The 22,664-nt window shown below is 43.4% G+C and overlaps 1 protein-coding gene across 4 annotated transcripts; it reads right to left on the bottom strand.

Annotated features, from left to right (window-relative positions):
• Positions 1 to 842: 842 nt before the first annotated feature.
• On the bottom strand, positions 843 to 18,809 carry LOC128417668 (beta-Ala-His dipeptidase-like). 4 transcript variants are annotated; one of them, XM_053396655.1, is made up of 12 exons: positions 18,479 to 18,807; positions 13,901 to 14,023; positions 12,067 to 12,210; positions 11,630 to 11,792; positions 10,253 to 10,341; positions 8,346 to 8,546; positions 6,221 to 6,305; positions 4,979 to 5,139; positions 4,692 to 4,856; positions 3,655 to 3,796; positions 1,999 to 2,146; positions 843 to 1,329 (listed from the first exon to the last, which is right to left on the bottom strand). In XM_053396655.1, the coding sequence occupies exons 1-12, from the start codon at positions 18,524 to 18,526 to the stop codon at positions 1,239 to 1,241; spliced, it is 1,560 nt and encodes a 519-aa protein (XP_053252630.1). In that variant the 5' UTR covers positions 18,527 to 18,807; the 3' UTR covers positions 843 to 1,238. The 4 variants fall into 4 exon arrangements, with proteins under 4 accessions (XP_053252630.1, XP_053252632.1, XP_053252631.1 ...); XM_053396657.1 differs by lacking the exon at positions 18,479 to 18,807 and adding an exon at positions 15,879 to 16,044; XM_053396656.1 differs by lacking the exon at positions 18,479 to 18,807 and adding an exon at positions 14,711 to 14,847.
• Positions 18,810 to 22,664: the final 3,855 nt, after the last annotated feature.

The raw sequence follows: 22,664 nt of genomic DNA, 5'->3' as shown, positions 1-22,664 counted from the left end.
GTTCTGTTCCCCTTGAGTTTGATGCTGAAAAGAAGACAGTATCTGTGCATGAAACCAGATAGTGTGTATGTTTTCCAGAATAGATGTGCTCGGTGCTATTTTTCTAGAAAAAGAGGTGCCGGAACTCACCATGAACGCTTCCCTTGTTCTCTTATAATGGCAATGGTGCCCACTAGGCAGGTGCTAGAACTGAGTTCCTGTGAGTTCTGGCTGAAAAAAAGCCCTGGGTGTGCTCTTGGTTTTTTGTATGCACTCCGACACTCCTGAATAGCTTCCTGTTTTCTAGAACCAAAACCCAGCCTCAAATATCCCAATGCATTATCAGTAAATAAGCAGACAATGTAAAATTTAATAACTGTACTACTAAAATTCTAAGGATGACACTAGCATCAGATCCTCAACGCTGCATGTACCATGGTTTAGTCTACCCATGGTGCCAAACTCACAAAAGCTGAAAAGGAAGATGAAGCATATTCTGCTGTGTTGTGGACCCAGAAACTGAGTAACAGGGGAAACTATGTGGCACAAAAAAACCCTTGTTGTGTGCCTTCTCCATGAGAGGTCCAGAGGGCAGCAACAGAAGAACGTGCCTTTTCAGTGGTAGCTCCCCACGTTTGAATGTTCTCCCCAGAGAAGCTCACTTGGCACCTTCATTAAATATCTTTAGGAGACAAGCAAAAACATACCTCTTCTCCCTGGCCTTTGGCTAATTAAACAATCTATGGCCTTCTAAGCTGTGTGAGGAGGGGTTACTGTTATTGTTCGTTATTAAGGTGTGTATTTTGTTTTTATGTTGTAAACTGCAATAGAAATTTAATAAATAATAATAGTAGTAGTAGTAATAGAAGCAGACCTACTTTATTTTATTATAAGGTTTATATAGGACACCACTTGTCAGAACAATCATCTCACAAAGCAGTTGACAATGATTTATAAGACATTAATAACAATCATTAACATACAGCAGTGAACAGCCCACCTGTATTAAGATGAGTGTATATTTGTGCTCTGAAGTGCGTTAAGAGATATAGGAATGATTGGAACACAGATTTAAAGGACAAAATGCATTCATAATGGAGGTGGCGGGAGGTAGTAGCGGGGTAGGACAAGTGTCTGTCAGTCCTGGAACTGAACTTATGGAAGAGCCCTTTGATGTTTTTCTGGAATCATAACCATACATAACAGAACTGCAAATCCAGTAGTCAAATTGCACTTGATCTGCCATGAAGTTGCAGTTGTCACTTGGAGCCTCTCAGTAATTCCTTATGGAGCTTTGAGATCTCCAGTAAAAAGGAGGAAAACACTTTTGTTCCATCAATGTAATTTTTTCTGATTGGGAAAGAAGAGAAAAGCAACTGTCAAACAATCTAAATATTAAGGTTGCTATATTGTGTGAAATGCCCAAAATTCATTTCTTCAACTCGTAGGGACATTTTACATATACATATAATCTGATGGTACATAGAACACTGTATATATGCATTTTTCAGAAACAAAGAACTATCTGAATTGTAAACCAAAGTATGAAACCAGATGGTTGTTCAATGACTACTACATGAAATGATAGGGAAAGCGTGGAATCCGTGTCTTGCCATTAGTTATATACATGCATTCCCAAAGAGAAACATGACACTTGTATTTGTGTGTGTGTGCAGGGAGGGTTGTGAGGACACTATTTTTTCTCTACCTCATTGCCATTTTGAGGGACAGATGTAGACATATTCCATTTCTAGACCTTTTCTAACAACAAGGGTGTTGTGGACTTGTATGTGCCAGGTTATAGACTCTGACGTGCTTTGGAAATATTTTAAACATATGGAGATTAAAAAAAAAACCCTCCTCCTGTTTTGAAGCAGAGAATTACAAATATTCTGCTTTCCAAGTAATTAGGGACTCTGCTCTATGCATGTATTAATGTTTAGGTCTCTAGGTAATGTGGAAATACCTTACTTCCCTCTATAAAGAGGGCCTTATATGGAATTAGTCTACCTTGTTTACCTGCTTATCTTCTCTTTCTGAGAGTGCTCCCCATCATCTGCTGCGCCAATCGGAAACATCATCACACTTTTCTTCGTTATATCCTGAAGCATCTGAGCAATTGGAATTGTTGATCCATCCCGAATCATATCTGGATCCTTTTTAAAAACTGAAACATATGGAAGTAGTAGTGGGAAGATGTGCTCTTGGTTTTGGTTTTTGTTTAAAGAAATTCTACTGTTGTGGTAGTGGTTAAAAAAATCAACACACCAGGTAGCCATAAGCAGACTGCTATATCTTCCATGGTAAAGGTAAAGGGACCCCTGACCATTAGGTCCAGTCGTGACCGACTCTGGGGTTGCGGTGCTCATCTCACTTTATTGGCCAAGGGAGCTGGCGTACAGTCATGTGGCCAGCATGACTAAGCCGCTTCTGGCAAACCAGAGCAGTGCACGGAAACGCCGTTTACCTTCCCTATTTATCTACTTGCACTTTGACGTGCTTTCGAACTGCTAGGTTGGCAGGAGCTGGGACTGAGCAACGGGAGCTCACCCCGTTGTGGGGATTCGAACTGCCGACCTTCTGATTGGCAAGTCCTAGACTCTGTGGTTTAACCCACAGCGCCACCCGCGTCCCACCATCTTCCATGGTAGAAGCCCCCAAACTGTACCTGTTCTTCAAGTTGGAGCTGATTACACTGACAAACTTTTTTTTTCCATTTCAGGCTTATGTGTATAATATGTTATGGTGGTGGCAGAGCTAGCTTATTCGGTTGAGGGGAAGGGCATGAACAGTTGCCTCTGGAATGCCCTCAAAAGTGGTCTAATGCAGCACACAGGTTTGTGTGTTGGATCACTGGGTTTGTTTTGTTTTTTTGGTAAGGGAAGGACAGTTGTCATAGTGGGCATGCAAAGTTGTGATGTTGTCTACCATGGCCTTAAGCGATTTCTCAGCCTAAGCTACCTCACACTTATGCCACTTTGAGCTTTTTTAAAGGAAGGACAGGAGGAAAATGTAAATAATAATAATAATAATAATAATAATAATAATAAACATTTTTGAAGCTATAAATATTATTAAAAACACACTGGAAAACCAGAATAGATTTGGCCAAATAGGTTGATTTTCTCTAAAATCATTAATAAGAGGGGAATAATTTTTTTTAAAAAAATGAAAATGAAGGGAGACTGCATATATAGGGAAGATAAGGGAATTGTTTAAAAATTCTGTGAAGGAACGGGAGGTAAAAAAAAATAGAATGATAAAAGTCAAGTAATTTTCCTGTTCTATCTCACTCACTCACTCACACACACACACACACACACACACACATACACATTCATACACAGACATACACACACTTTTTTTTTGTCTGAAACAAAAAAAAATTCACCAGGGGATGCAAATTAGGTTTTCAGGAGGTTCTATAGGAGAACATGCTTCTGCTAACAAAAAATGGAATATTTGGCACTTGAAAAGCTAGCCTTCCTGCTTTTTGTTGACAAAGCTAAATGAACACTTTAATTTCAGATTATGTGATACAGTCTAATTTATTTGTAGTGTTCAAGCTTTATTCTTTACACATATTTCACATCTTTAGAGAGACAGAAAATGAGCATGTGTAAGTCAAATAATGTTCTAAACAAATATATATATATTTCAAAAAACATTTCAAACCTCTTTTGATTGCCTTTGCAGCTGCTTTATACTGAGGATCACTGATATTAGTAATCCATGGCGATGCACCCTCTTCGGCATGCACTGTCAGTTTGTTTGGGCTGTTTCGTTTAGAGAATTCCTTTTCTAAATACTGTTTCACCTAAAAAGAAAATGTTTTCAATAAAAATGTTTGTGGTGTCTTTATATTATCTATATTCCATGGTGTTTGTTAGCAGTGAACCCTCTGCCATTAATTGATTGAACTGGTATGGCAGGATGTAGTAGTTGGTTGCTCAGGGAACTAAATAGTTTGCAGTCCAACTTCTGTGTGGGAAGGGATAGTTATCAGTTTGCCTGGGCTGGGACTCAAACTTCATGCAGGGAAAGAGGCAGTGTGGGACAACATAAGGGCCAGCTTCCATCTTCTACACAGAAGTAGATTTATGGAGAAGGAGTGAAGCTGGCCTGTGGTGATTGAAGGAAGAGGTTGCTCTCTCTAGACCAGAGCTTTCCAAACTTTTCATGTTGGTGACACACTTTTTAGACATGCATCATTTTGCAACACAGTAATTCAGTTTTACTAGCAAACCGGAGGTTAAACTAACCCCTTTCCAACCCTTGGGAGGAGCATGGGGAGTGTTTGTGCAACATGCCAACACACTAACGTGTCACAACACACAGTTTGGAAAGCTCACATTGACAGTGGAATTCAGTTAGCTGTGGCTTTCTCACTGTCAGCATCAAATGCATCATTGTGACCTGTCAATCCTAAAGAGACATGAGACCAAAGCAAAAGGGGGAGGGAAGTGAATTTCAGCCTATGCATGCAAATCTACATAGGTGAACTGTTAATACCAAGCAGACCGTGTTATCTCTTCCAGTGCTTAATTTGTAAAATGAGAAAGTCAAGGAATCGGGGTCTCTGACCTTCACTGGTGGGATAACAATACATCATCACATGCCTTTTTTTACTTTAAATGTAAGAGCTGAAACAGTGTCTGGACCTGTTATGCAAATAAGCTGAATCATAATCAAGTGTGTCTAACCAACATTACCTGACATTCCACAGTAGAAAGGTTCATGTGAGGAACTTGCCGGATTGAAAACTTTCCTATGACTCTTGATGGTATAACTGTTTTGATCCCTTTTTCATGAAAAGCTCCTTCTATCCCATGAATAGAGAGAGATGGGAAGCGCCACAAGTGTGAAAGTATTTCCTCCTTAGAAACATAATGAAACAAAAATAGGAGTTAGCCAGTCATGGCTTCTCTCAACATCTTTCTGCAATTCCCTTATTTTAGATGTCCTGTCATGCTTTCAATTTCTATTGATAGTACTGTACCTTGGTATCATAGAGAAATTTCTTCACACCGACGTCAATCTTGTATTGCTCTATGTCAAATTCTATTGGCTCATACAGCTTCTTCTCCTCTTCTGTAAAATCATCAACGCCATCATAGATTCCAGGAATCAGAATGTGGCCTGATGAATCCACAAGACTGTCTATTGAACAAACACATTTTGCAAAACACACAATTGCTGTTGTTCCATGCTCAGTCATATGAGATCTGTCTGTGTGACCCTCCTTGGCCCCCTTAACCCTGTACGAGAAGGACTGACAGAATGCTATGGGCTTGTGTGCTATTTGTGTTGTGTCTGGGTGTAGACAGAAGAAAGCAAAAGAGAACCATTTTGGGGGGGAAAGAAGTCACACGGTGGGTCAGTACCACCAACCAAACAAGGAAGTTGAGGTTGAGGAGGAAGGCTGGGATATAATTCCAAATAGTAATAATGAAAATATTTATTATTAGTAGTAGCAGAAGTAGTAGTAGTAGTATATTTCCTTCCTAGATATAGCCAGCCTTATGTGTGGGTAAATTGGAATTGAAACGGATTTCTTCTGATCGTCTGTCATCTTTTCCATCTCTGCAAATGGCTGTTGTGTGCTTAGGATTTCCATTGTATTGGGCAAAGGGTTATTAGGGGGTGGGGACAATTGTTATTGTTAGGTGAAATTTATATCTCTCTATTTGTTAATCCTGAAAAATTACATAAAATATTAAAGGCAGTATGGTCTGGTCATGTTATGTTTGCATTACAAGCCAGCTTTAGCAAAAGCAACTTAACCTTCAGGTGTGATTCAGTTTCAAGCAACTCTGCAACATAATGTTCAAAGAAATTGTCGCAGCAAATGCAATGAGTACTCTGAAAAATCAGCATGTAATTTCATGTCCAATTAGGGTTCCGCTTCAGTGTTTTTAAACACCACAGTTAGTGCCTTATAAAATAATTCTCAGTTTACCACTATGTTACTTGAGAATACCAAAGGAACGAGCATTTGGCAATACCCTCAGTCCTGGCTACTATAACCTGCCCCTACTTCTCCACCTGTTCTCAGAGAGTCCTCAGTCTTGTGTACACGTGAATATTCATCTATAGAAACCATGGGTTTGCCAATTAATTGCCACTCTACTATCCTACATTCCTAACTTGCCTATGAAAACTAAACCAAGCATTTTTATCAGTTGCTGCAGACCTTAATTTCTGATTAAAGACTATATAGACAAATGAACAGAATTTTTACCAAGCAAGGCTATCAGATCAGACATGGGTTCCTGGACGATGCCACCTAGAGCTCCTGAATGAAGATCTCTTTCGCCACCTTGTACCTAATTTAAACATGAAGACAACATCACGACCGACACATTATCTTTGTTACAATTTGCATCATAGAAATGAATTACCATAATTAGGAATGTCAATACTACAAGCTCCAATCCTACTCAGAATTAGCATCATAGTTCTGAGTAGGATTGAAGCTTGTAGTATTGACATTCCTTTTATGTTGGCACCTGAAGCTTACATCCTCTTTATTTATATAGCATAAATCTTGCATCGATTCCTTTTAACATTCAGCCCCTCTGGATTACATCAACAACATATGAACGGCCAGCTGTTGCCCTGCATGATTCTCCTTTTCAAAGTTACCCAGGTATGACAAAATCTAGATTGTGGAGAGGCAAGTGTGGAAAGGGGTTAATTTGAATGAGAATGCCATATAGATGATGGAGAATTAATGGAGGTACAGTAAGTTTACTATCTGCATTAAACGACAGCATGGATGAACCCCAAGATAATATGGAATGTGTTTTACACACACACACACACACACACACACACACACACAGCTATCTCTGTGAAAGAAGAATTATGCAAATACTACTATCTCCACCAGAAGTCTCCTGGGTTGCATCAGCATGATTAGTACTCCTGTATTTATTTATTTATCTATCTATCTATCTATCATCTATCTATCTATCTATCTATCATCTATCTATCTATCTATCTATCTATCTATCTATCTATCTATCATCTGTCTGTTATACATTTTGGAAAGTAGTTTGCCTGTCTGTCTGGTTGTACATTTGGATGCCACTCAAGGTATCATTGCCAAACTAGGCACAAGGGTTTCTGAGGTGAGGGTGGCATTCTTTGTCAATGTTTGGATGCCATTTTGATTCAAGATGACAGGCTGAAATGTGACTTTGGTTACTGTTTCTTGGCATAGGTTTTGCTGTCTCTTGAGATAACTTGACACAATAGTTCTTGATGCAGGGTGTGAGCAGACTTTGTCACTGTTTGGATACTGGACACCATTATGGATCAAGATGGTGGACCAAAACATCACTTCAGCATTACTTTGGTTTTTGACATAGTTTTGGCCACCTCTCAGCATGAAGGCTCCTGAGGTGGTGGTCTTCATCACTCTTTGGTTGCCGGGCACCATTTTGAATCAAGATGGTGGACTGAAATGTGACTTCTGCATGACCTCTCCCAGTTTGTGGCACGACTGGTCCAAACTCACAAAGTATACTATCCATTTTAAAAGTGCAGTGTATTTTGAGTCTACAAATTCCTGGGCAGTGCCAGGCACTTCCTGTTTTTGCAAAATAAATGTTTGATATAAGCGAAGGAGACAGTGACTATGACCTTAGCAGCGATGATTGGAATACCAATTAAAAGGGGGAGTAGAAGTGGGAGAAAGGGTGGAAGGAATGCTCTATTGGTAGCACAATTTGCATCCTTTCTACCTAACATCAAAGCCAGAAAAATAATAATGTTTTAGACACATATGATGTCAGAGACTGGCAGGACTCCAAAGAGTGTGGGGCAGAGGCAGGGGACCGGGGATCAGGGGAATGACCCAGGAGAGGGGGGCAGTGATATATAGGGTTTGGCACTGCCCACAAGGCAAGAGCCAGGAAAGGGGAAGAAGGAAGAGTCAGGGCAGTCCAAGAAGGAGAAAGACAGGCAGTATGTGGTGGAAGAAGAGGAGGTTGTTCTGGTGATGGATGGGTCAGTAGACTCCCCACCTTCCACCACCCCACTGTATCCTCGAAGCAGGAGGGGCTTGAAGGAAGAAGAGCAGCGGCAACTTCCATGAAGGAGAAGTCTCTGGTTGCAGGTGTGCAACCCATCAGGGGGAGGGTATATAAGCCAGCAGAGGGGCAGGTTCTCACTGTTGCTGCAACTGCTCCACTGGGCACAGATATCAGGGAGAGCTGCCTAGTGGCCTGAAGTGTGTGCATCCGGAGCACTGTGGAAGTTGCTGAAAGTGCTTCTTCTGTCGATAAAGACTTAACTATCAGGCGAGTGCCTTCTTTAGCTGAGGTGGGCCAGGACATGTGACTCCATTATTACCCTTTTACCTCCACAGAGAAGCCGACATTTCCCCGAGTCCCATACGTAAGAGCTGGCTTTTCTGTGCTGAGCCAAGTATTATCTGAAATCACAATATAGTCAACATTGGAGAAAAACTGCTCTTTCTCTCTTTCAACCAGTTCTTTTAGTCCAATGGAGATTGCTTCTTCCATGCCTTCAATAAGAAACTTGAGGTTTACTGGCAAGTCCTAAAAACAAAAAATGTCAAGTTACCTGAAGGAAAATGCACTCTCAGTAAAAAGTCAATTCTAATTTTTTGTCCAGTTACCTCTGGGCTCAACTACCGTAATGTGTTCTACGTAGGCAATCATAACAACAAGTGCAGGATGCAGTGGCCGGGGTGCTGATGGCTGTTCCTTGACACATATGCACCCACTTTGGAACAATATGCATTTGGCTGCTGATTCATTTCTCTACCCAAATCAAGAGCGGCCATTAATCATCCCTTGTGAGTAACTGGATTCTGTCCCACAAGAATATCCTTCCTTGATTAAGACAAATGTCCTCTTTTGCATTTCTTGAGAAATCTAAGCCTGTCCTTTTCAGAAGAGACAGGGTCACCTTATAAAAATACAAATTTGATTGGCTAAGATGCATGAGGGTGTTTGCCTTACATCTGTAGTGGGAAATTTAACTGAAGTGATTCATGATCTCCTATGATTGTTCTTCACCTTCACCCTTTTGTTATGTAATAACTTTCATGCTTGCTGTTTACTGCTGAATCAGAACAAACGTCAATCAGGTTTTCTGCAGATTGGCATTTGTTCTGATTCAGAAATAAGCAGCAGGATTTCCTGGGGAAAGCAGCAGGACAATAGAAAAACCTCGCGGACCCATGCCTAGAAATTATGGAAGAACCGGAAGTGTGGCATGAGCCCTAAGGTGCCTTGTTCAGCTTTTCAGAATGCATCCTAAACGCTGCACCATGCTGCTCTGTTTCAAAAATCCCATAAAGCCTGGCTGCTTCTTTATCATGTCTATTATATTTCTTTTTGGAGCTAGTCAGGACAAGGCACTAGCTAGCAGATTTTTGTTTTCATTCCTGCTTCCTTTTACTAGAATAAGAAAGCTCAGCAGAACCCAAAGTAACATAAGGAGATACTTAAAAATGAAGGGGGGCTCTTGAGGGTCCTGGTGGATTAGGGGAGGCTTGAGGGGAGAGACTGCTGGTGGCAGTCTCCCTTTAAGAGAAGGAGACCCCGACCCTGTTTTCTCCCAACAACCCAAGAAAATTGTGACTCTTGGGACACCAACTCTACCCTGGCTGTGAGAGTGTACTGCCATGTTGCAGTGAACCTCCCCCCTTCTTTTTGCTTCTCTGCAGTTACCTTACAGCAGGCCAGATCATATCCATGTCTCAACTCTCACTTTTTTCTAACTTTCTGATTTCACAGTTCTTGTCCAATTCTAGTTCTCTTAGATCTGATCTCTAGCGTTTTACACCCTTCCTAGTCTTCAAGTCTCCACTTCAGATTTTCATACAAGGTGATTACTGCTAAATTCTCTGAATTTAATCAGTGTTGGTCTGAATGTAATCAGGCTTGAAACAAGGTCTGTGGTGTCCAAACTGTCCAGCAAAGTTCAAAAGATCACAGCCATGTGTGCCTTTGGCATACAGTCATAACTCGGGTTACAGACGCTTCAGGTTGCGTTTTTTCAGGTTACAGACCGCCGAAACCCGGAAGTACCAGAACGGGTTACTTCCAGGTTTTGGCAGTCGCCCATGCGCAGAAGTTCTAAATCGCCCTTTGTGCATGCGCCAAATCGCAACCTGCGTGTGCGCTGATGTGCCGCTTGGGATTGCGAACGTGTATCCCACACGGATCACGTTCGCATCCCGAGCGTCCACTGTATTAGCAAATCTGGTAACAGCATACTTTTTTATTTGACTTACTTTTCTTAGTTCTTTGAATGCACTCACTGCATGTATCCAGGCTAGGACAGGTCCTTTGTTATCTGTTGCTCCACGCCCATAAAGGTTCCCTCCAGATAAAGAAAGCTCATATTAAACTTTTAAACTTCTGATAATGCTAAGGGTAGAACTGAAATGGTATAACACAACAACGAAGAGACTAAGCTATGAATCAGGAAGTCCCTGGTCTGACTCTTGCCTCTGTCATGAATTTACTATACTCTCTTCAGCCTCACTACCCCTCAAACAATGCTCAAGGGAATAAGGGTGGCTCAACTCCAGGTATGGTTGTTTTTGCTGTTGTTAAATTTGTATACTGCCCAATCCCTGTAGATCTCAGAGCGGTTCACAAGAGGAAGCAGATTACCCACATTCATTTTACTCTGGGTTTAAGCTTTGATTTAGCTCCGAAGATGGCTTTGGTAATCAATGGTGACCTCTTTTAGGAGAGAAATGGGGGGGGGGGAGAGCGTAAACTTGTTGGGTTTTCATGAGACCATTAACCCACAACATCTGATTTTATTAATGAAATTTATATACTGCCCTTCATCAAAAGATCTCTTCCAGCAATTCAGATAACACCATTAAGCAGAAGCCAGTGGCGTAGCGTGGGTTGTCAGCACCCGGGGCAAGGCAAGTAATTTGCGCCCCCTAACCCGTGGATTTGCGCCCCCTAACCCTACAGATCTATGCCTATGAATGATGGTCCCTCTCTCTCTCTCTTTCTCAATTGATTCCCATTTCCGCCGATCGATCCCCGAAGCTCTCACCCAGCGAAATTCGTGCGTAATTACGCTTCGCCATCCCTAATCCTGCCGCTTCCACCGGGAAATCATGACGGTGCGTTTCTCCTCTCCAAACTTTCCCCGGCCCTTTGCCGGCCGGCGCAGCCCTTTTGGCTACGAGCTCCCCTCCTTCTCTGCCCGCTTCCGACCCCACCTCCCCGTCCAGCCTCCCTACCTCCTGAAAAAAGGCGCCGGCGCCGAGCAGGACACCCCCCGCGGCCATCGGAGAGAGGCGGGGCCGAGGGAGGCGAGCCAATGGGCGAGGCGGGGCGGGGTAGGTGGCCACGGGGGCGGGCGCTGCCGCAGTCCTCGGGTGGGCAAGGTAGGAGCAGGCGGAGGCTGGCCGGCCGCTCTGACAATAGGGGCAGGCCGAGGGCACGATGCGGCTGGGCCCTCTGGACTCGCGCCCCCCCCCAGATGTTGCGCCCGGTGCGGCCGGCACCCCTGGCACCCCCCACGCTACGCCACTGGCAGAAGCTGAATTATGAAACGAAGTTGGGGAAGGGGTGTGTGGGTGTGTGAAATGCATACAACATTAAAATAACCGTGTCAAAAGCAATGGTGGTGTACATACCACCAATGTCAGTCAATATGTAGGGATCTGTTTCCCACCCATCCGACTTATTAGCAGGCATCACATCCACATGTCCATAAAAACACACAGTGGGCTTTAGTGGATCTTCTCCAAGCTCTGCCAGAATGACAGGAGGTAATGAAATATTTCTGCCATCAAGTACCTGCAGGGGTATAGTGAGGCATTGCTCCATTAAATTCAAAACCTTAGGAAAACAGGAAGGCATTATGTTTTGAAACAAAGGCTTGGAACCAAATAATCATGAGCAGAATCCTTCTTGCTCATAGAATGCGTCTTCTGAACCAGCCTTGCCTTCGCATTATCGCAACTTGAAGGTCAACCCCCCCAACCCACCATGATGTGTGCTGCACGAGGAGCTGCAGCTGAGGAGGAATAAGCAGAAAACTGATATATTCCCACCTCAAACCCCTTGTTACCTGCTGGACGGACATATTGACCAACGTCACATTTGCTCCTAAGTCCTGGAGACGACTTGCAGCTATTTTTACCATTCCTATCACTTCTGATCTTTGTGCTGGTTGTATGGAATCACTCTTCACAGCTACCCATTCCTTAAGAGTCTGAAATAAAAAACAGTGATCGTGCATGGTGTTATGAAGTGTCATATAAAGCTTTAAATGAACAACTGCCTGTGTGGTCATTTTTTCCTTCCTATTTAAGAATTCAGTAATTAGATAGAAATGGCCTCTGGGTGGGACCACTATTAAAGGTGCGGTAATCCATCTTGGTAAATCCTATTTCCTTCTAATTACATCAAAGGGACCCGTCACTATAAAATCTTCCCTTTTTAAGAGGAAGCATGGAAGAATCAGAGCAGCAACAAGGATGTCCACCCACACCATTTTCTCCATCCTGAAATTTTGTTTCGATTATGTAATTGCATTTATTCTGTATTGTCAGATAACCACTGTCTGATTTCAGGAACACCCATGAACACAACAGGTAATGCAAGTGCAGTTAACATAATTCTCAGAGCCAAACTAATAGTGATGGGGACAACTTTGACTGTTTAGTTACATCTCTGCTACGTTCTGGTCTAAAAGATGGGGTGGGGAGCCTGTGTTTACAAAAAAAATAGATGTGGCTCTGTAAAATTCTCTTCCCTGCCTTGGATACTAAGAGAAAAGTGTCTGTGATGTCAGTGTGTGGGCATGTAAAGCCTAGAGGTGAATGTGCCTATGAATGTGCCTTTTGTTATTAAAATATATATATAGAACCCCACTTCATTTAGGATAGCTCAGTCGGTAGAGCATGAGACTTACCGTATTTTTCGCCCCATAGGGCGCACCAGCCCATAGGGCGTACCTAGTTTTTTGGGGGCGAAATAAAGAACAAAAAATCCCCCCCCCTAGGTGCGGGGCTGGGGCGGGGGAAGCCCGAGCTTCCCCCGACCCCAGTCCCCAGAACAGGCTGCTATCTGCAAGCCGTGGGAGAGCTGCGCGAAGCCCGAAGCCTGGGGCGTGCTGAGCTCAGCGCGCCCCAGGCTTCGGGGTGCAGGCAGCTCTCCGCAAGCCGTGGGAGAGCTGCACGAAGTCGCACAGCTCTCCCACGGCTTGCGGACAGCTTCCTGAAGCCTGGAGAGCGAGAGGGGTCGGTGCGCACCGACCCCCCTCGCTCTCCAGGCTTCAGCGAAAGCCTGCATTTGCCCCATATGACGCACACACATTTCCCCTTCATTTTTGGAGGGGAAAAAGTGCGTCCTATAGGGCAAAAAATACGGTATTCCCATGGTTGTGAGTTCAAGCCCTGCACTGGGCAAAAGATTCCTGCGTTGCAGGGGGTTGGAATAGATGACCCTCTGGATCCTTTCTAACTCTGTGATTTTTTTCTTCATACTTGAATGGGGAAATGTTGCAAAATACCACATCTAGTTTGCCCCTAGCAGGGTTATTTATAAACAGGGTTATTTTTAAATGGTTGTGTTGTGCAACAAAGTATCATTGAGTACCTATGCCTTGCCTGTTGTTATCATTTGGTGTTGCCAAAGGAAAGAGGAAAAACAACATTTTTTTCATACCTTGCTTATAAATACCAAGCACCTTAGTAACGAAGTAACTGCCTAGCTGAGCAATTGGGGGGGAAAGAAGCAGAGGAGGTTACTCTCTGCTCTGTGGTTCAAGCTGGCGCTGTTATCCTATGCAAACTCAACTGGCAGTAGACCTTGTTATACAAAAGGAATTGCTTCCAAGTAAGGAACCGTGGAGTTGAGTGGCACATCTTTTGCTAGTTCACATTTGGCGCTGCTTCTACCTGAACAAATTTATCTTGATGGTCGTCAATGTACTGGAAAAGCTGGTCCTCCAGTGATGTGGAATTTAAAAGAGAGGAGGTGCCCACACCAGAGAGCAGCATGACGAGGAAGATATGGAAGACCTGCAGGTGGTGAGAGACAAGGTTCGGCATGTTAAAGAGCACCCTCAAGCAAATGCAGCATGATAGACTGAATGCACTGTTGACTGTATGGCCTGCCATCCACATGCTACTGTTACAGAATGGAAAGGACAAGAAGGAGGAGGAATATCTGGACTGCCTTTAACACAGATAGGGCAAATTGTTGGTTCATGGGCTGGGTTTCGCCCTGAGGTAGTGATGGGTAATGGTTTTCCCCTGTGCATTTGCAAGAGCGTTTAGTTACCATGACTGATTTTTTGCCACATGCAGTCCCTGAAGGAGTTACAAGCAGACAATGCAGCCCTCGGGCAAAAGAAGGTTATCCGCATCTGCTGTTTCAACACACACAGTAAAAATGAAGGCGATTTAGCAATATTTCTATCATTACCACCCTAGTAAATTTTATGTGTGTGAGTCTTTCAGCATGGATTTTCACCAAAAGGTGAAAGCATGTAAAAACATCTACTCAAGGACATATACTCATAAGTCATATTTCACTTTCAAAAGAAAGGGGCTGGTGGTGACCCAATTGAAACAGTGCTTCTAATGTTTTAATTTCTTTGAAGGACCATATTTCATATATCAGACAATAAATAGCTTTGGCAGATGATTAAATTATAGGGAAAAGCCAAAACATTCTATAACTCTAAAAGCCTTGCATATTCTTACTCCAGCAGTATGCTTCTCGGGAATACAAAATATAAATGTACAGCTTCAATTATCAAGTATACTAGAATTCATAGTACAAGGGTGCTGAGATAACACATTTGTAGTCTTTCTAATCTGTGTCTCCCAGAGTTGAGAATTAAGTTCTGGGAGGAAGGAGGTATAATCAAGTTCCACGCAGAGTCCAAAGGTACATCACACAGCAAGTTTGCTAAAACAGCACAAACCTGGGTCTGGTCAGTACCCAGATAGGGGTCTCCTGATAGTTAAAATGGATTACTTTTTTCTGACATAGCAAGTCTCTGCACAAATACAGGGCAAGGAGTGGGACAGATTCATTATGCTTATACAGTTATCAGCCTATTGATTCCTGGATGAGGACATAGTGCAAGGATAAAGACGCTCCCATTGATCTCCAGAGAAAAAAGCCCTTGACTTCAAATCGTAAGAAGATCACTATCTTAGAGTGTCGGCTTCTTCTTCTTTTTTTTACATTATTCTCCTGAGAATAGAGAGTCCTGTTTGGCTCATGTTCAGCTTGTGGTCTACTAAGACCCCGAGATCCTTTTCACATGTACTACTGGCAAGGCAAGTGTCCCCCATCTTATATTTGTGCAGCTGGTTCTTCCTGCCTAAGTGAAGAGCCTTACATTCACCCCTATTGAAATCCATTTTGTCAGTTGGAAGGGACACCAAGGGTCATCTAGCCCAGCCCCCTAAAATGCATTAATCTCAACGCGAGCAGCCACGACAGATGGCCATCCAACTTCTGCTTAAAAACAGCCAAGGATGGAGAATCCATCACCTCTCGTGGGAGTCTCTTCCCTTGTCAAGCAGCAGCAGCAGCATACTTATAAGTATTTTATTATTTATACACCGCCATCTGGCTGGGCTGCCCTCGCCCCGTGTGGAGCGAAAGGGTGAGCATCTTGAGCAAGCCCTCTGAGCAGCTGCTTTTGGACTTCGTGGGCTGCACAAAAATGCGAGTCCCAAAGACGCTCCCGACGGCAAAAGAGCACAGCACGTGGCAGCCCTGACCTGGACGGTGGGCAGCAGCCGCATTAGACCCCCCTCAATACCATTTACGAAGTTGCTGCGCGAGAAAAAAAACAGAGAGAAGCAGCTCGACGCCCCTGAGGAAACTTGCCCGGAGAGAGAATGCGGCACTTACTGAGGCGGGAGCCTTAAATAAAAACCGATCCTCCAATCACAAACCGAAACCTGGCGCGGCTGGCTGTTCCCCGCTTGCGATTGGCTCCCGCCGCCTCGCGTTGGGGAAGGGAGGCCGCGCAAGCGCCGGGCTTGCTCGGGACTGACGGAGATGCGCCGCTGTCATTGCGGGCGTCCGGCTGGGCAGGGAGCCTTATGAACAGGTCCCCGGGCAGGCGGAGCCCAGGGAGCCCTCGGGCAGGGACGGCCTTGGGAAAGGCGGCTGCCTTCGGCTGAGAAACGGGCTGCGAGCCTTTATCCGCTTCCCAGTGGGAGCAAACTCCACTGAACTGCATAGGTTTCCGAGGAAGTATCAGAGCCCGCCCAAGAAATTTGGCCGACTGAGGAGCAGCAACAACTGCGGGGGGGGGGGGGAGAGACACATACACGTATCAAGTGCAGTGCCAGATTTACATATAAGCTAAACAAGCTATAGCTTAGGGCCCCCCAAAAAACTGAAATAATTTTTTTTAATCTACATTTCCAAAATATAAGATAAAAAACAAATAAAGTAAAACCTACATATAGCAAAAGTGTTTTGTCTTGCGTAGGCTCCTACTGCATAAGTAATGGGCCCCACCTGCTAGCCTGCTCCCTAAAATATTGGTTTGCTCATTTCTATATATAGGGTGCCCACATTGTGCATGGCCTGGTTGCATGGCAACATGTGCAAATGGCTTTAGATACCTATTAGGTCCATAAATTACCATATATCGTATATTCAACACAACAAAGAGACAATTTGTTGTTGACAAAGGACAGCTGGACATATAAAGGGCCCCGTTACCTTCAGTCGCTTAGGGCCTCATCAAACCTAAATCCGGCCCTGGTCAAGTGCATACAGGATCTACCCCACACTGCTCAAAGATGTAGGTTTTGGAGTGCCTGAGGTAGTCACCTTCACCCTGACTAACCTGAAAATGGATTACATTGTTAAGCCTTGGAAGGAGCAGCATTTTCTTAGCTTCTCTATATTCTTTGTTTTCTGTTTTTGCCCAACACAGGAAGAAGCCTCAGACTATCTGGGTCACCCAGCTCAGTATTGTTTACCCTAACAGCGATTCCCATGCTGCCCCCACCTCCCGTGGGGGAAAAAAATTGGAATTTAAATGGTAATACAATAAAAGACAACATAAGAATATTTAATGTGATCAAATAAGAATATTTCACGTGGTCTTCACAATTCCATAGGTGACGTCGCCAAAGCTTTTGGTCCGCAGGCCACATTTGGGGAACTCCTGCTCTAGCTGGCAGTAGGTATCCAATGACTCAGGCACGAGAAACATCAAGAGAAACAGGACACATCTGTATTGGAGGAGTGTGACAGATTCACCCGTATTGGGGACAGAGCCAAGAAGGGGCTGCAAAGGGTGCTGCACCAATGGAAAAATGGAAGGTGGGCACCAAATTCTCGTGTCACACAGGGCACCACTGATATTTGAAAGCCCAAAGTCCACACTGTGTTTTGGATAATGTGTGAACACTGATTAAAACCCAGCACTGGAAAAACATTGAGAACCCAGTAAAGATTCAGTAGTAGCAATAAGTCTTCAAGTCTTTTCATTAATCATTTGTTCATCCCATATTTTCAGTGCATTTCTCAGTCACTTTCCAAACCACAAACGTCATTCTTCAAAAAGAAAAGAAGTGGATTTGTTGCACTAGGGCAACAGATCACTTAACCCCGTTTAAATACACCACTCTAAAGCCCCAGTATGCACGTGAATCTCTCCTGCAAAATATTGACGGGGGGTAGGCACCTTAAATTACCCCAGCCCAGTGAGAGACCCCCATGTAAGAGGCTCTCACACATGAATGTTGCACATCTGCATCACAATGCTTATCCAGACCTCATTGACTTGACCTTATGTCATGTTTGGTGCACACGGGGACACACTTCTCTGCCTGAGGCCATTGCTAGCTGTATATAACAAGAGCTGGATCAGATGTGTGCCCCTCCTTTCGTATTTTAATTACTCAAGTAACACCAAAAAGTTGTACAAATCAAAATATGCTGAGTATTTTGCTGAGCAAAATAATCACCCTGTTCACTTAAGAGTGATTAATACTTTGCTTTCAGTTAACATCAGCATTCACAGAGCCATGTGGCCCATGAAAAGGTACTGCTATAAGCAATAATATAAATATATAAATACTTACACAGCACTTTCCTTCAAACTCGATAGGAAGTTGCCCAAGAAAGTGAGGCTAAACTATTATTACACTTCAACTAATTACTAATCTAGTTCTGGTACACTTTCACAAAAATACATTCAGGATGATACATGCGGAAGAGAGAGAGACATAGAGACAGAGAGGATAGACTCCTTTGATAGCGTACAAGGTGAATATTTTAAATTTCGCACCCAGATGGTCTACAGTAGTAATGAGGAAACTGTGACCTTCTGGATGTTGTCAGACTACAACTCCCATCACCCTTGATCTGTGGCCATGCTGGCTGAGGCTGATGGAAGGAGGAATCCAGTAACTTCTGCAGGGCCACAGATTTCCCATCCCTGTTCTACATCCAAACCCCAGGTATGGAGCTTAAAGACGACATACCATGATGAGGAGCTCTGACAGCAAAGAAGCCGCTTGGCGGTTCAGCATACAAAGCAATACTATTTCAATCTCCTGTCCTGACTGCGGATCTTCTTTCAGGTTTCTGCTAGCTTTCTTATAAAACCAATCCCACCCTGTCTTTTTATCTGTTGATTTTTAAAAAAAAACATTCTTGGCTCCATGTGGGAGCAGGACAAAGGACATGTCAACAAAGGCAACTAGACACACTCCCTTGTTTTATAAGGAAAGGGGCCAACATTCTATGTTCAAGCTTCAAAATAAATGTTCCTAAAACATTGCGTCTCTCGTTCCTGTTCTCCAACCCCTGCCTGTTTTTAAGGCCATCTCTTGTTTGTTCTATGTAAATACACCTGCAAGAGGGGTGAGGACCCATTTAGCCTCCCCAAAGTTGAGTGTTTTCTTTGACTTGGCCATAATTTTGATACGGAAGCCTTATTGGGACATGGACACTTGAAGTGCATTCAAAAATTGATATAAAGCAACGTTAACAATTATAAGAAACAATTTCACATTGTTCTTACGTTTCAGTCTTTGAGGACAGAAGATTATGGGAATGAAGAGGAAAAACAACAGATCAAATAGAAAGCCCTAATGCACCAGCATCATATGCCTCTGGCAAACACTTTAAGCAGCTTTTGCAACAAAAATTCACAGCAGAAAGAGCACTGAAACCAATACTGAAGCAAACTCACCTTAGTATTCCAAGGTTCACAGGTCAACATGGTAATACATAATAGCACAATCAGGCTAGCTGCTGAGAATCTCTCTCATTAATCTCTCTCAATATACGGTACATTTTATATGTTGGTTGACAAATGGTTTAGATTCCCAGAATAATTTTATTAATGAGCAAGTGTTTTAGTCAACAATTCCTGTCACAGAACTGTGGAGCTGGACATGATCCCAAGAGTCATCTGGGCCAACCCCCTGCAAGGCAGGAATCACAATTAAAGAATCCCTGGCCTCTGCTGAAAAAACCACCACTTTTTTAAAAAAACACCAAAAAAAACCCCCATAAGCATTAAATCACAAATTCATTACATTTTAATTGAATGTATTCAGCTCATAGATTGAAAGTAACTGTGGAGCAGATAGAGCATTTTTTCTTGATAGCCAGCAAACATTTCCACTCATGTTGTTGTTGTTTAGTCATGTCCAACTCTTTGTGACCCCATGGAGCAGAGCACGCCAGGCACTCCTGTCTTCCACTGCCTCCCGCAGTTTGGTCAGACTCATGATTGTATCTTCGAAAACACTATCCAACCATCTCGTCCTCTGTCGCCCTCTTCTCCTTGTGCCCTCCATCTTTCCCAACATCAGGGTCTTCTCCAGGGAGTCTTCTCTTCTCATGAGGTGGCCAAAGTACTGGAGCCTCAGCTTCACAATCTGTCCTTCCAGTGAGCACTCAGGGCTGATTTCCTTAAGAATAGATAGGTTTGATCTTCTTGCAGTCCATGGGACTCTCAAGAGTCTCCTCCAGCACCATAATTCAAAAGCATCAATTCTTCGGCGATCAGCCTTCTTTATGGTCCAGCTCTCACTTCCATACATCACTACTGGGACTCATACATCCCCCATAAAAGGACAGCCTTGGTTAGGCCGCAATTGCAAACACGCTTACTTTGGAGTAAGTCATATTGAGCTGAACTAGATTTACTTTAGAGTAGATAAGGCCCGCAGAAGCTTGGTGACCCAATGTGTGCCATGTATTTTGAAGCCATAATTGAATCCACATGGACATTGTACCTTTCCAGTAGCAGCCGGCAAGGTACAACAGGGGTAGGAGTGCCCTCTGATGGCAACACTGCCATTTGCCAAAGTAGGGATTGTCAGCGCTATTTTTCTAGAAAAAGAGGTGCTGGAACACACCGTAAATGCCTCCCTTGTTCTCTTACGACAATGGTGTCCACCTGAGATGGGAAAAAAGCCCTGGGGATTGTGTGAGTAGGCACCAAGGATGAGGGGTTGGGGTCCAAGATGTAGGGGTCCAGAGACTCCCCATTAACTTATCCATGCCACTCTGCCCACTCACACACTGCTACTGCACTTTGCACATGCAGTTCCTGAATATGAAGCATTTTACCCTTCAGAGGTGGGGAACTTGTGGCTTCCCCTATGTTGTTATACTCCAGCTTCCATCAAAGCCAGCAAACATGGCCAGAGGTCAAGGATGATGGGATTTGTAGTCCAGCAACATCTGGAGAGCACGTCAGATTCACTTCAACAGTGCCTTTGGCAACCAGTCAATTCAGCGGCTTGAGGCACATTACACTAACTTTGGTTAGAGCACCAGCTAAAATACAACCCTGCCGAAGTAGAGCTAATTCAATTATGGATATGCTCCGGTAACATTCTTGGCTGCTTGTGCACAGGTCAGCTCTCGCAGGCGGCCCAAAATATGGTATGATTACGAATTCAGCCTTAGGACTGCTTGAACGGAATACCTCTTGCGTGTCTTAAACAACTGCAGCACCTACCAGTATACAACTCAAGATATTGCTTCTCATCTTTAAATCCCTATACAGCTTAGAAATCTGGTGCCTGGAGGGCTGTCTTTCTCCACATGAGTTGGCCCAAGATGTTCAGTGGAGGGCTTTGGGGGGACCCCCTTCCCTACCTGAAGTGAGGTGGGTAATGGCCAAGAACATGCCTTCTATTTTGTGGTACCACAAATGTGGAATGCTCTTCCCACTAGGAACACTTGCATGAGACAGACCTGGATGCCTTTCTAGCACAAAGTGAAACCCTTGTTAAGCCACTCAGGTTTTTTCATGGTTTTTATCTCCGTTGATTGCTGAAATTCTGTGTCTTACTGTGAAATTATGCAGCTGCTGTTCAATTATTTCTGATTTTCGTTAATAAGCTGTAAGCCACGCTGGGAGACTTATGACTGAAGAGCTGGGATGACAAGTAACAAATAAGCAAGGCTAATTTTTTTGCACATCTACTCTTATACTAAAGGGCCCTTATATGCTCTCAGCTGCAGTAACATATAAACACTCCCAGAGTCAAATATTCATCCAACACATACCTGAGATGCCCCCAGCATGTGCTCGTATACGTATAATAGTTAAAATACTTAAGTGTCTTGTTCAGTAGTTAAGCGGGTGGAAACCACTAAACAGTTCTTGAAGTTGTTGGATGTTCAGATGACTCGGGCATATGCATGAATAGTCCAGATCCAACAGTATCAATGCATATGATTAACCCACACATTTGGATCAACTTTGGGGCTTTTATGGCTGCAGGGAATGCATGTCACCTGAATGTGTGGCCAAAAATGTGTGCAGCCACCACACACACACACACACAGTCAGCTGATCTGTGCAAGGAAAGGTCCATTCGCATCCCCTGAGCTCTGCCCAGGTCAGGGCTATATCCACATCATCTTTCTTTCTTTTTGCCGCTGCGGCCAACAATAGGTAGGGTCTTGGAAGGTGCAGAAGAATTTGCTTGGAAGTGGGGCAAATCAAGTTCCTGATCTGGGGATTAGTGACTTTAGAGCTAGTATAATATTTAAAGGGATCCTTTAGTTTCGTTGCATTTAGGAAGCAGAGTAATAAAATTTGCCAAACTTTGTACCTTGTTCTCTTACCTTCCACAGTCTTCAAGAAACAGATATTCACTTAGCATTTTGACAAAAGGATCTTTTTATGTAAGAACATACTTATTTTTGCTTCCTTACCTACTACACCAGTGGGCTGTATCCCACATTACCTTCAAACAGCTGAAACAAGCCAGCTTTAAACCATGGGCCGTGAAGCTAGCAGGTTTCCACAGATTACTGTTAAAGTTAACCACAGTTTATTGTTTTGGCATAACACTAAACAGCTGTTCATCAAAAAGAAAAGATAAAGCTTTGAATCTCTGCCTCAGATCCATGTTGGAAAAGGAAGGAGTGAATGGTCAAAAAGTTCATGGTAGTCTGTTCCAAACATGATAAACCATGGCTTATGACATTCACACAAAACTCCTCTCTAATCACAAATATATGCACACACCCATGAAGATGTGCAGTCTTGCCTTTCTGATGCACTGATCACCTAAAGCTTTCTCCCTTTTAACAAGGCTACCACAGTATTAGTAGCGCCAGAGCTATTTTTTTATTTAGCAGCTTTCCACATGGAGTACAAATAATGCTTTAGAAAAACTACCAGTTTGTTAT

Source organism: Podarcis raffonei, chromosome 7, assembly GCF_027172205.1.
Source record: "Podarcis raffonei isolate rPodRaf1 chromosome 7, rPodRaf1.pri, whole genome shotgun sequence".
NCBI classification, from domain to species: Eukaryota; Metazoa; Chordata; class Lepidosauria; order Squamata; family Lacertidae; genus Podarcis; species Podarcis raffonei.
The sequence above is the reverse complement of the archived record's forward strand: the minus strand, read 5'-3'. Positions and strand labels throughout refer to the sequence as shown.

What these genes read in the sequence shown, in the direction of transcription:
- LOC128417668 (XM_053396655.1), bottom strand. Translation starts at nt 18,526, where the DNA reads ATGCTGAACCGCCAAGCGGCTTCTTTGCTGTCAGAGCTCCTCATCATG. An exon ending in ATCAAGATAAATTTGTTCAG is followed by an intron (nt 12,211 to 13,900) that starts GTAGAAGCAGCG and finishes TTTTTATTTCAG; the next exon opens with ACTCTTAAGGAATGGGTAGC. An exon ending in TTTCTACTGTGGAATGTCAG is followed by an intron (nt 3,797 to 4,691) that starts GTAATGTTGGTT and finishes TTTTCTTTTTAG; the next exon opens with GTGAAACAGTATTTAGAAAA.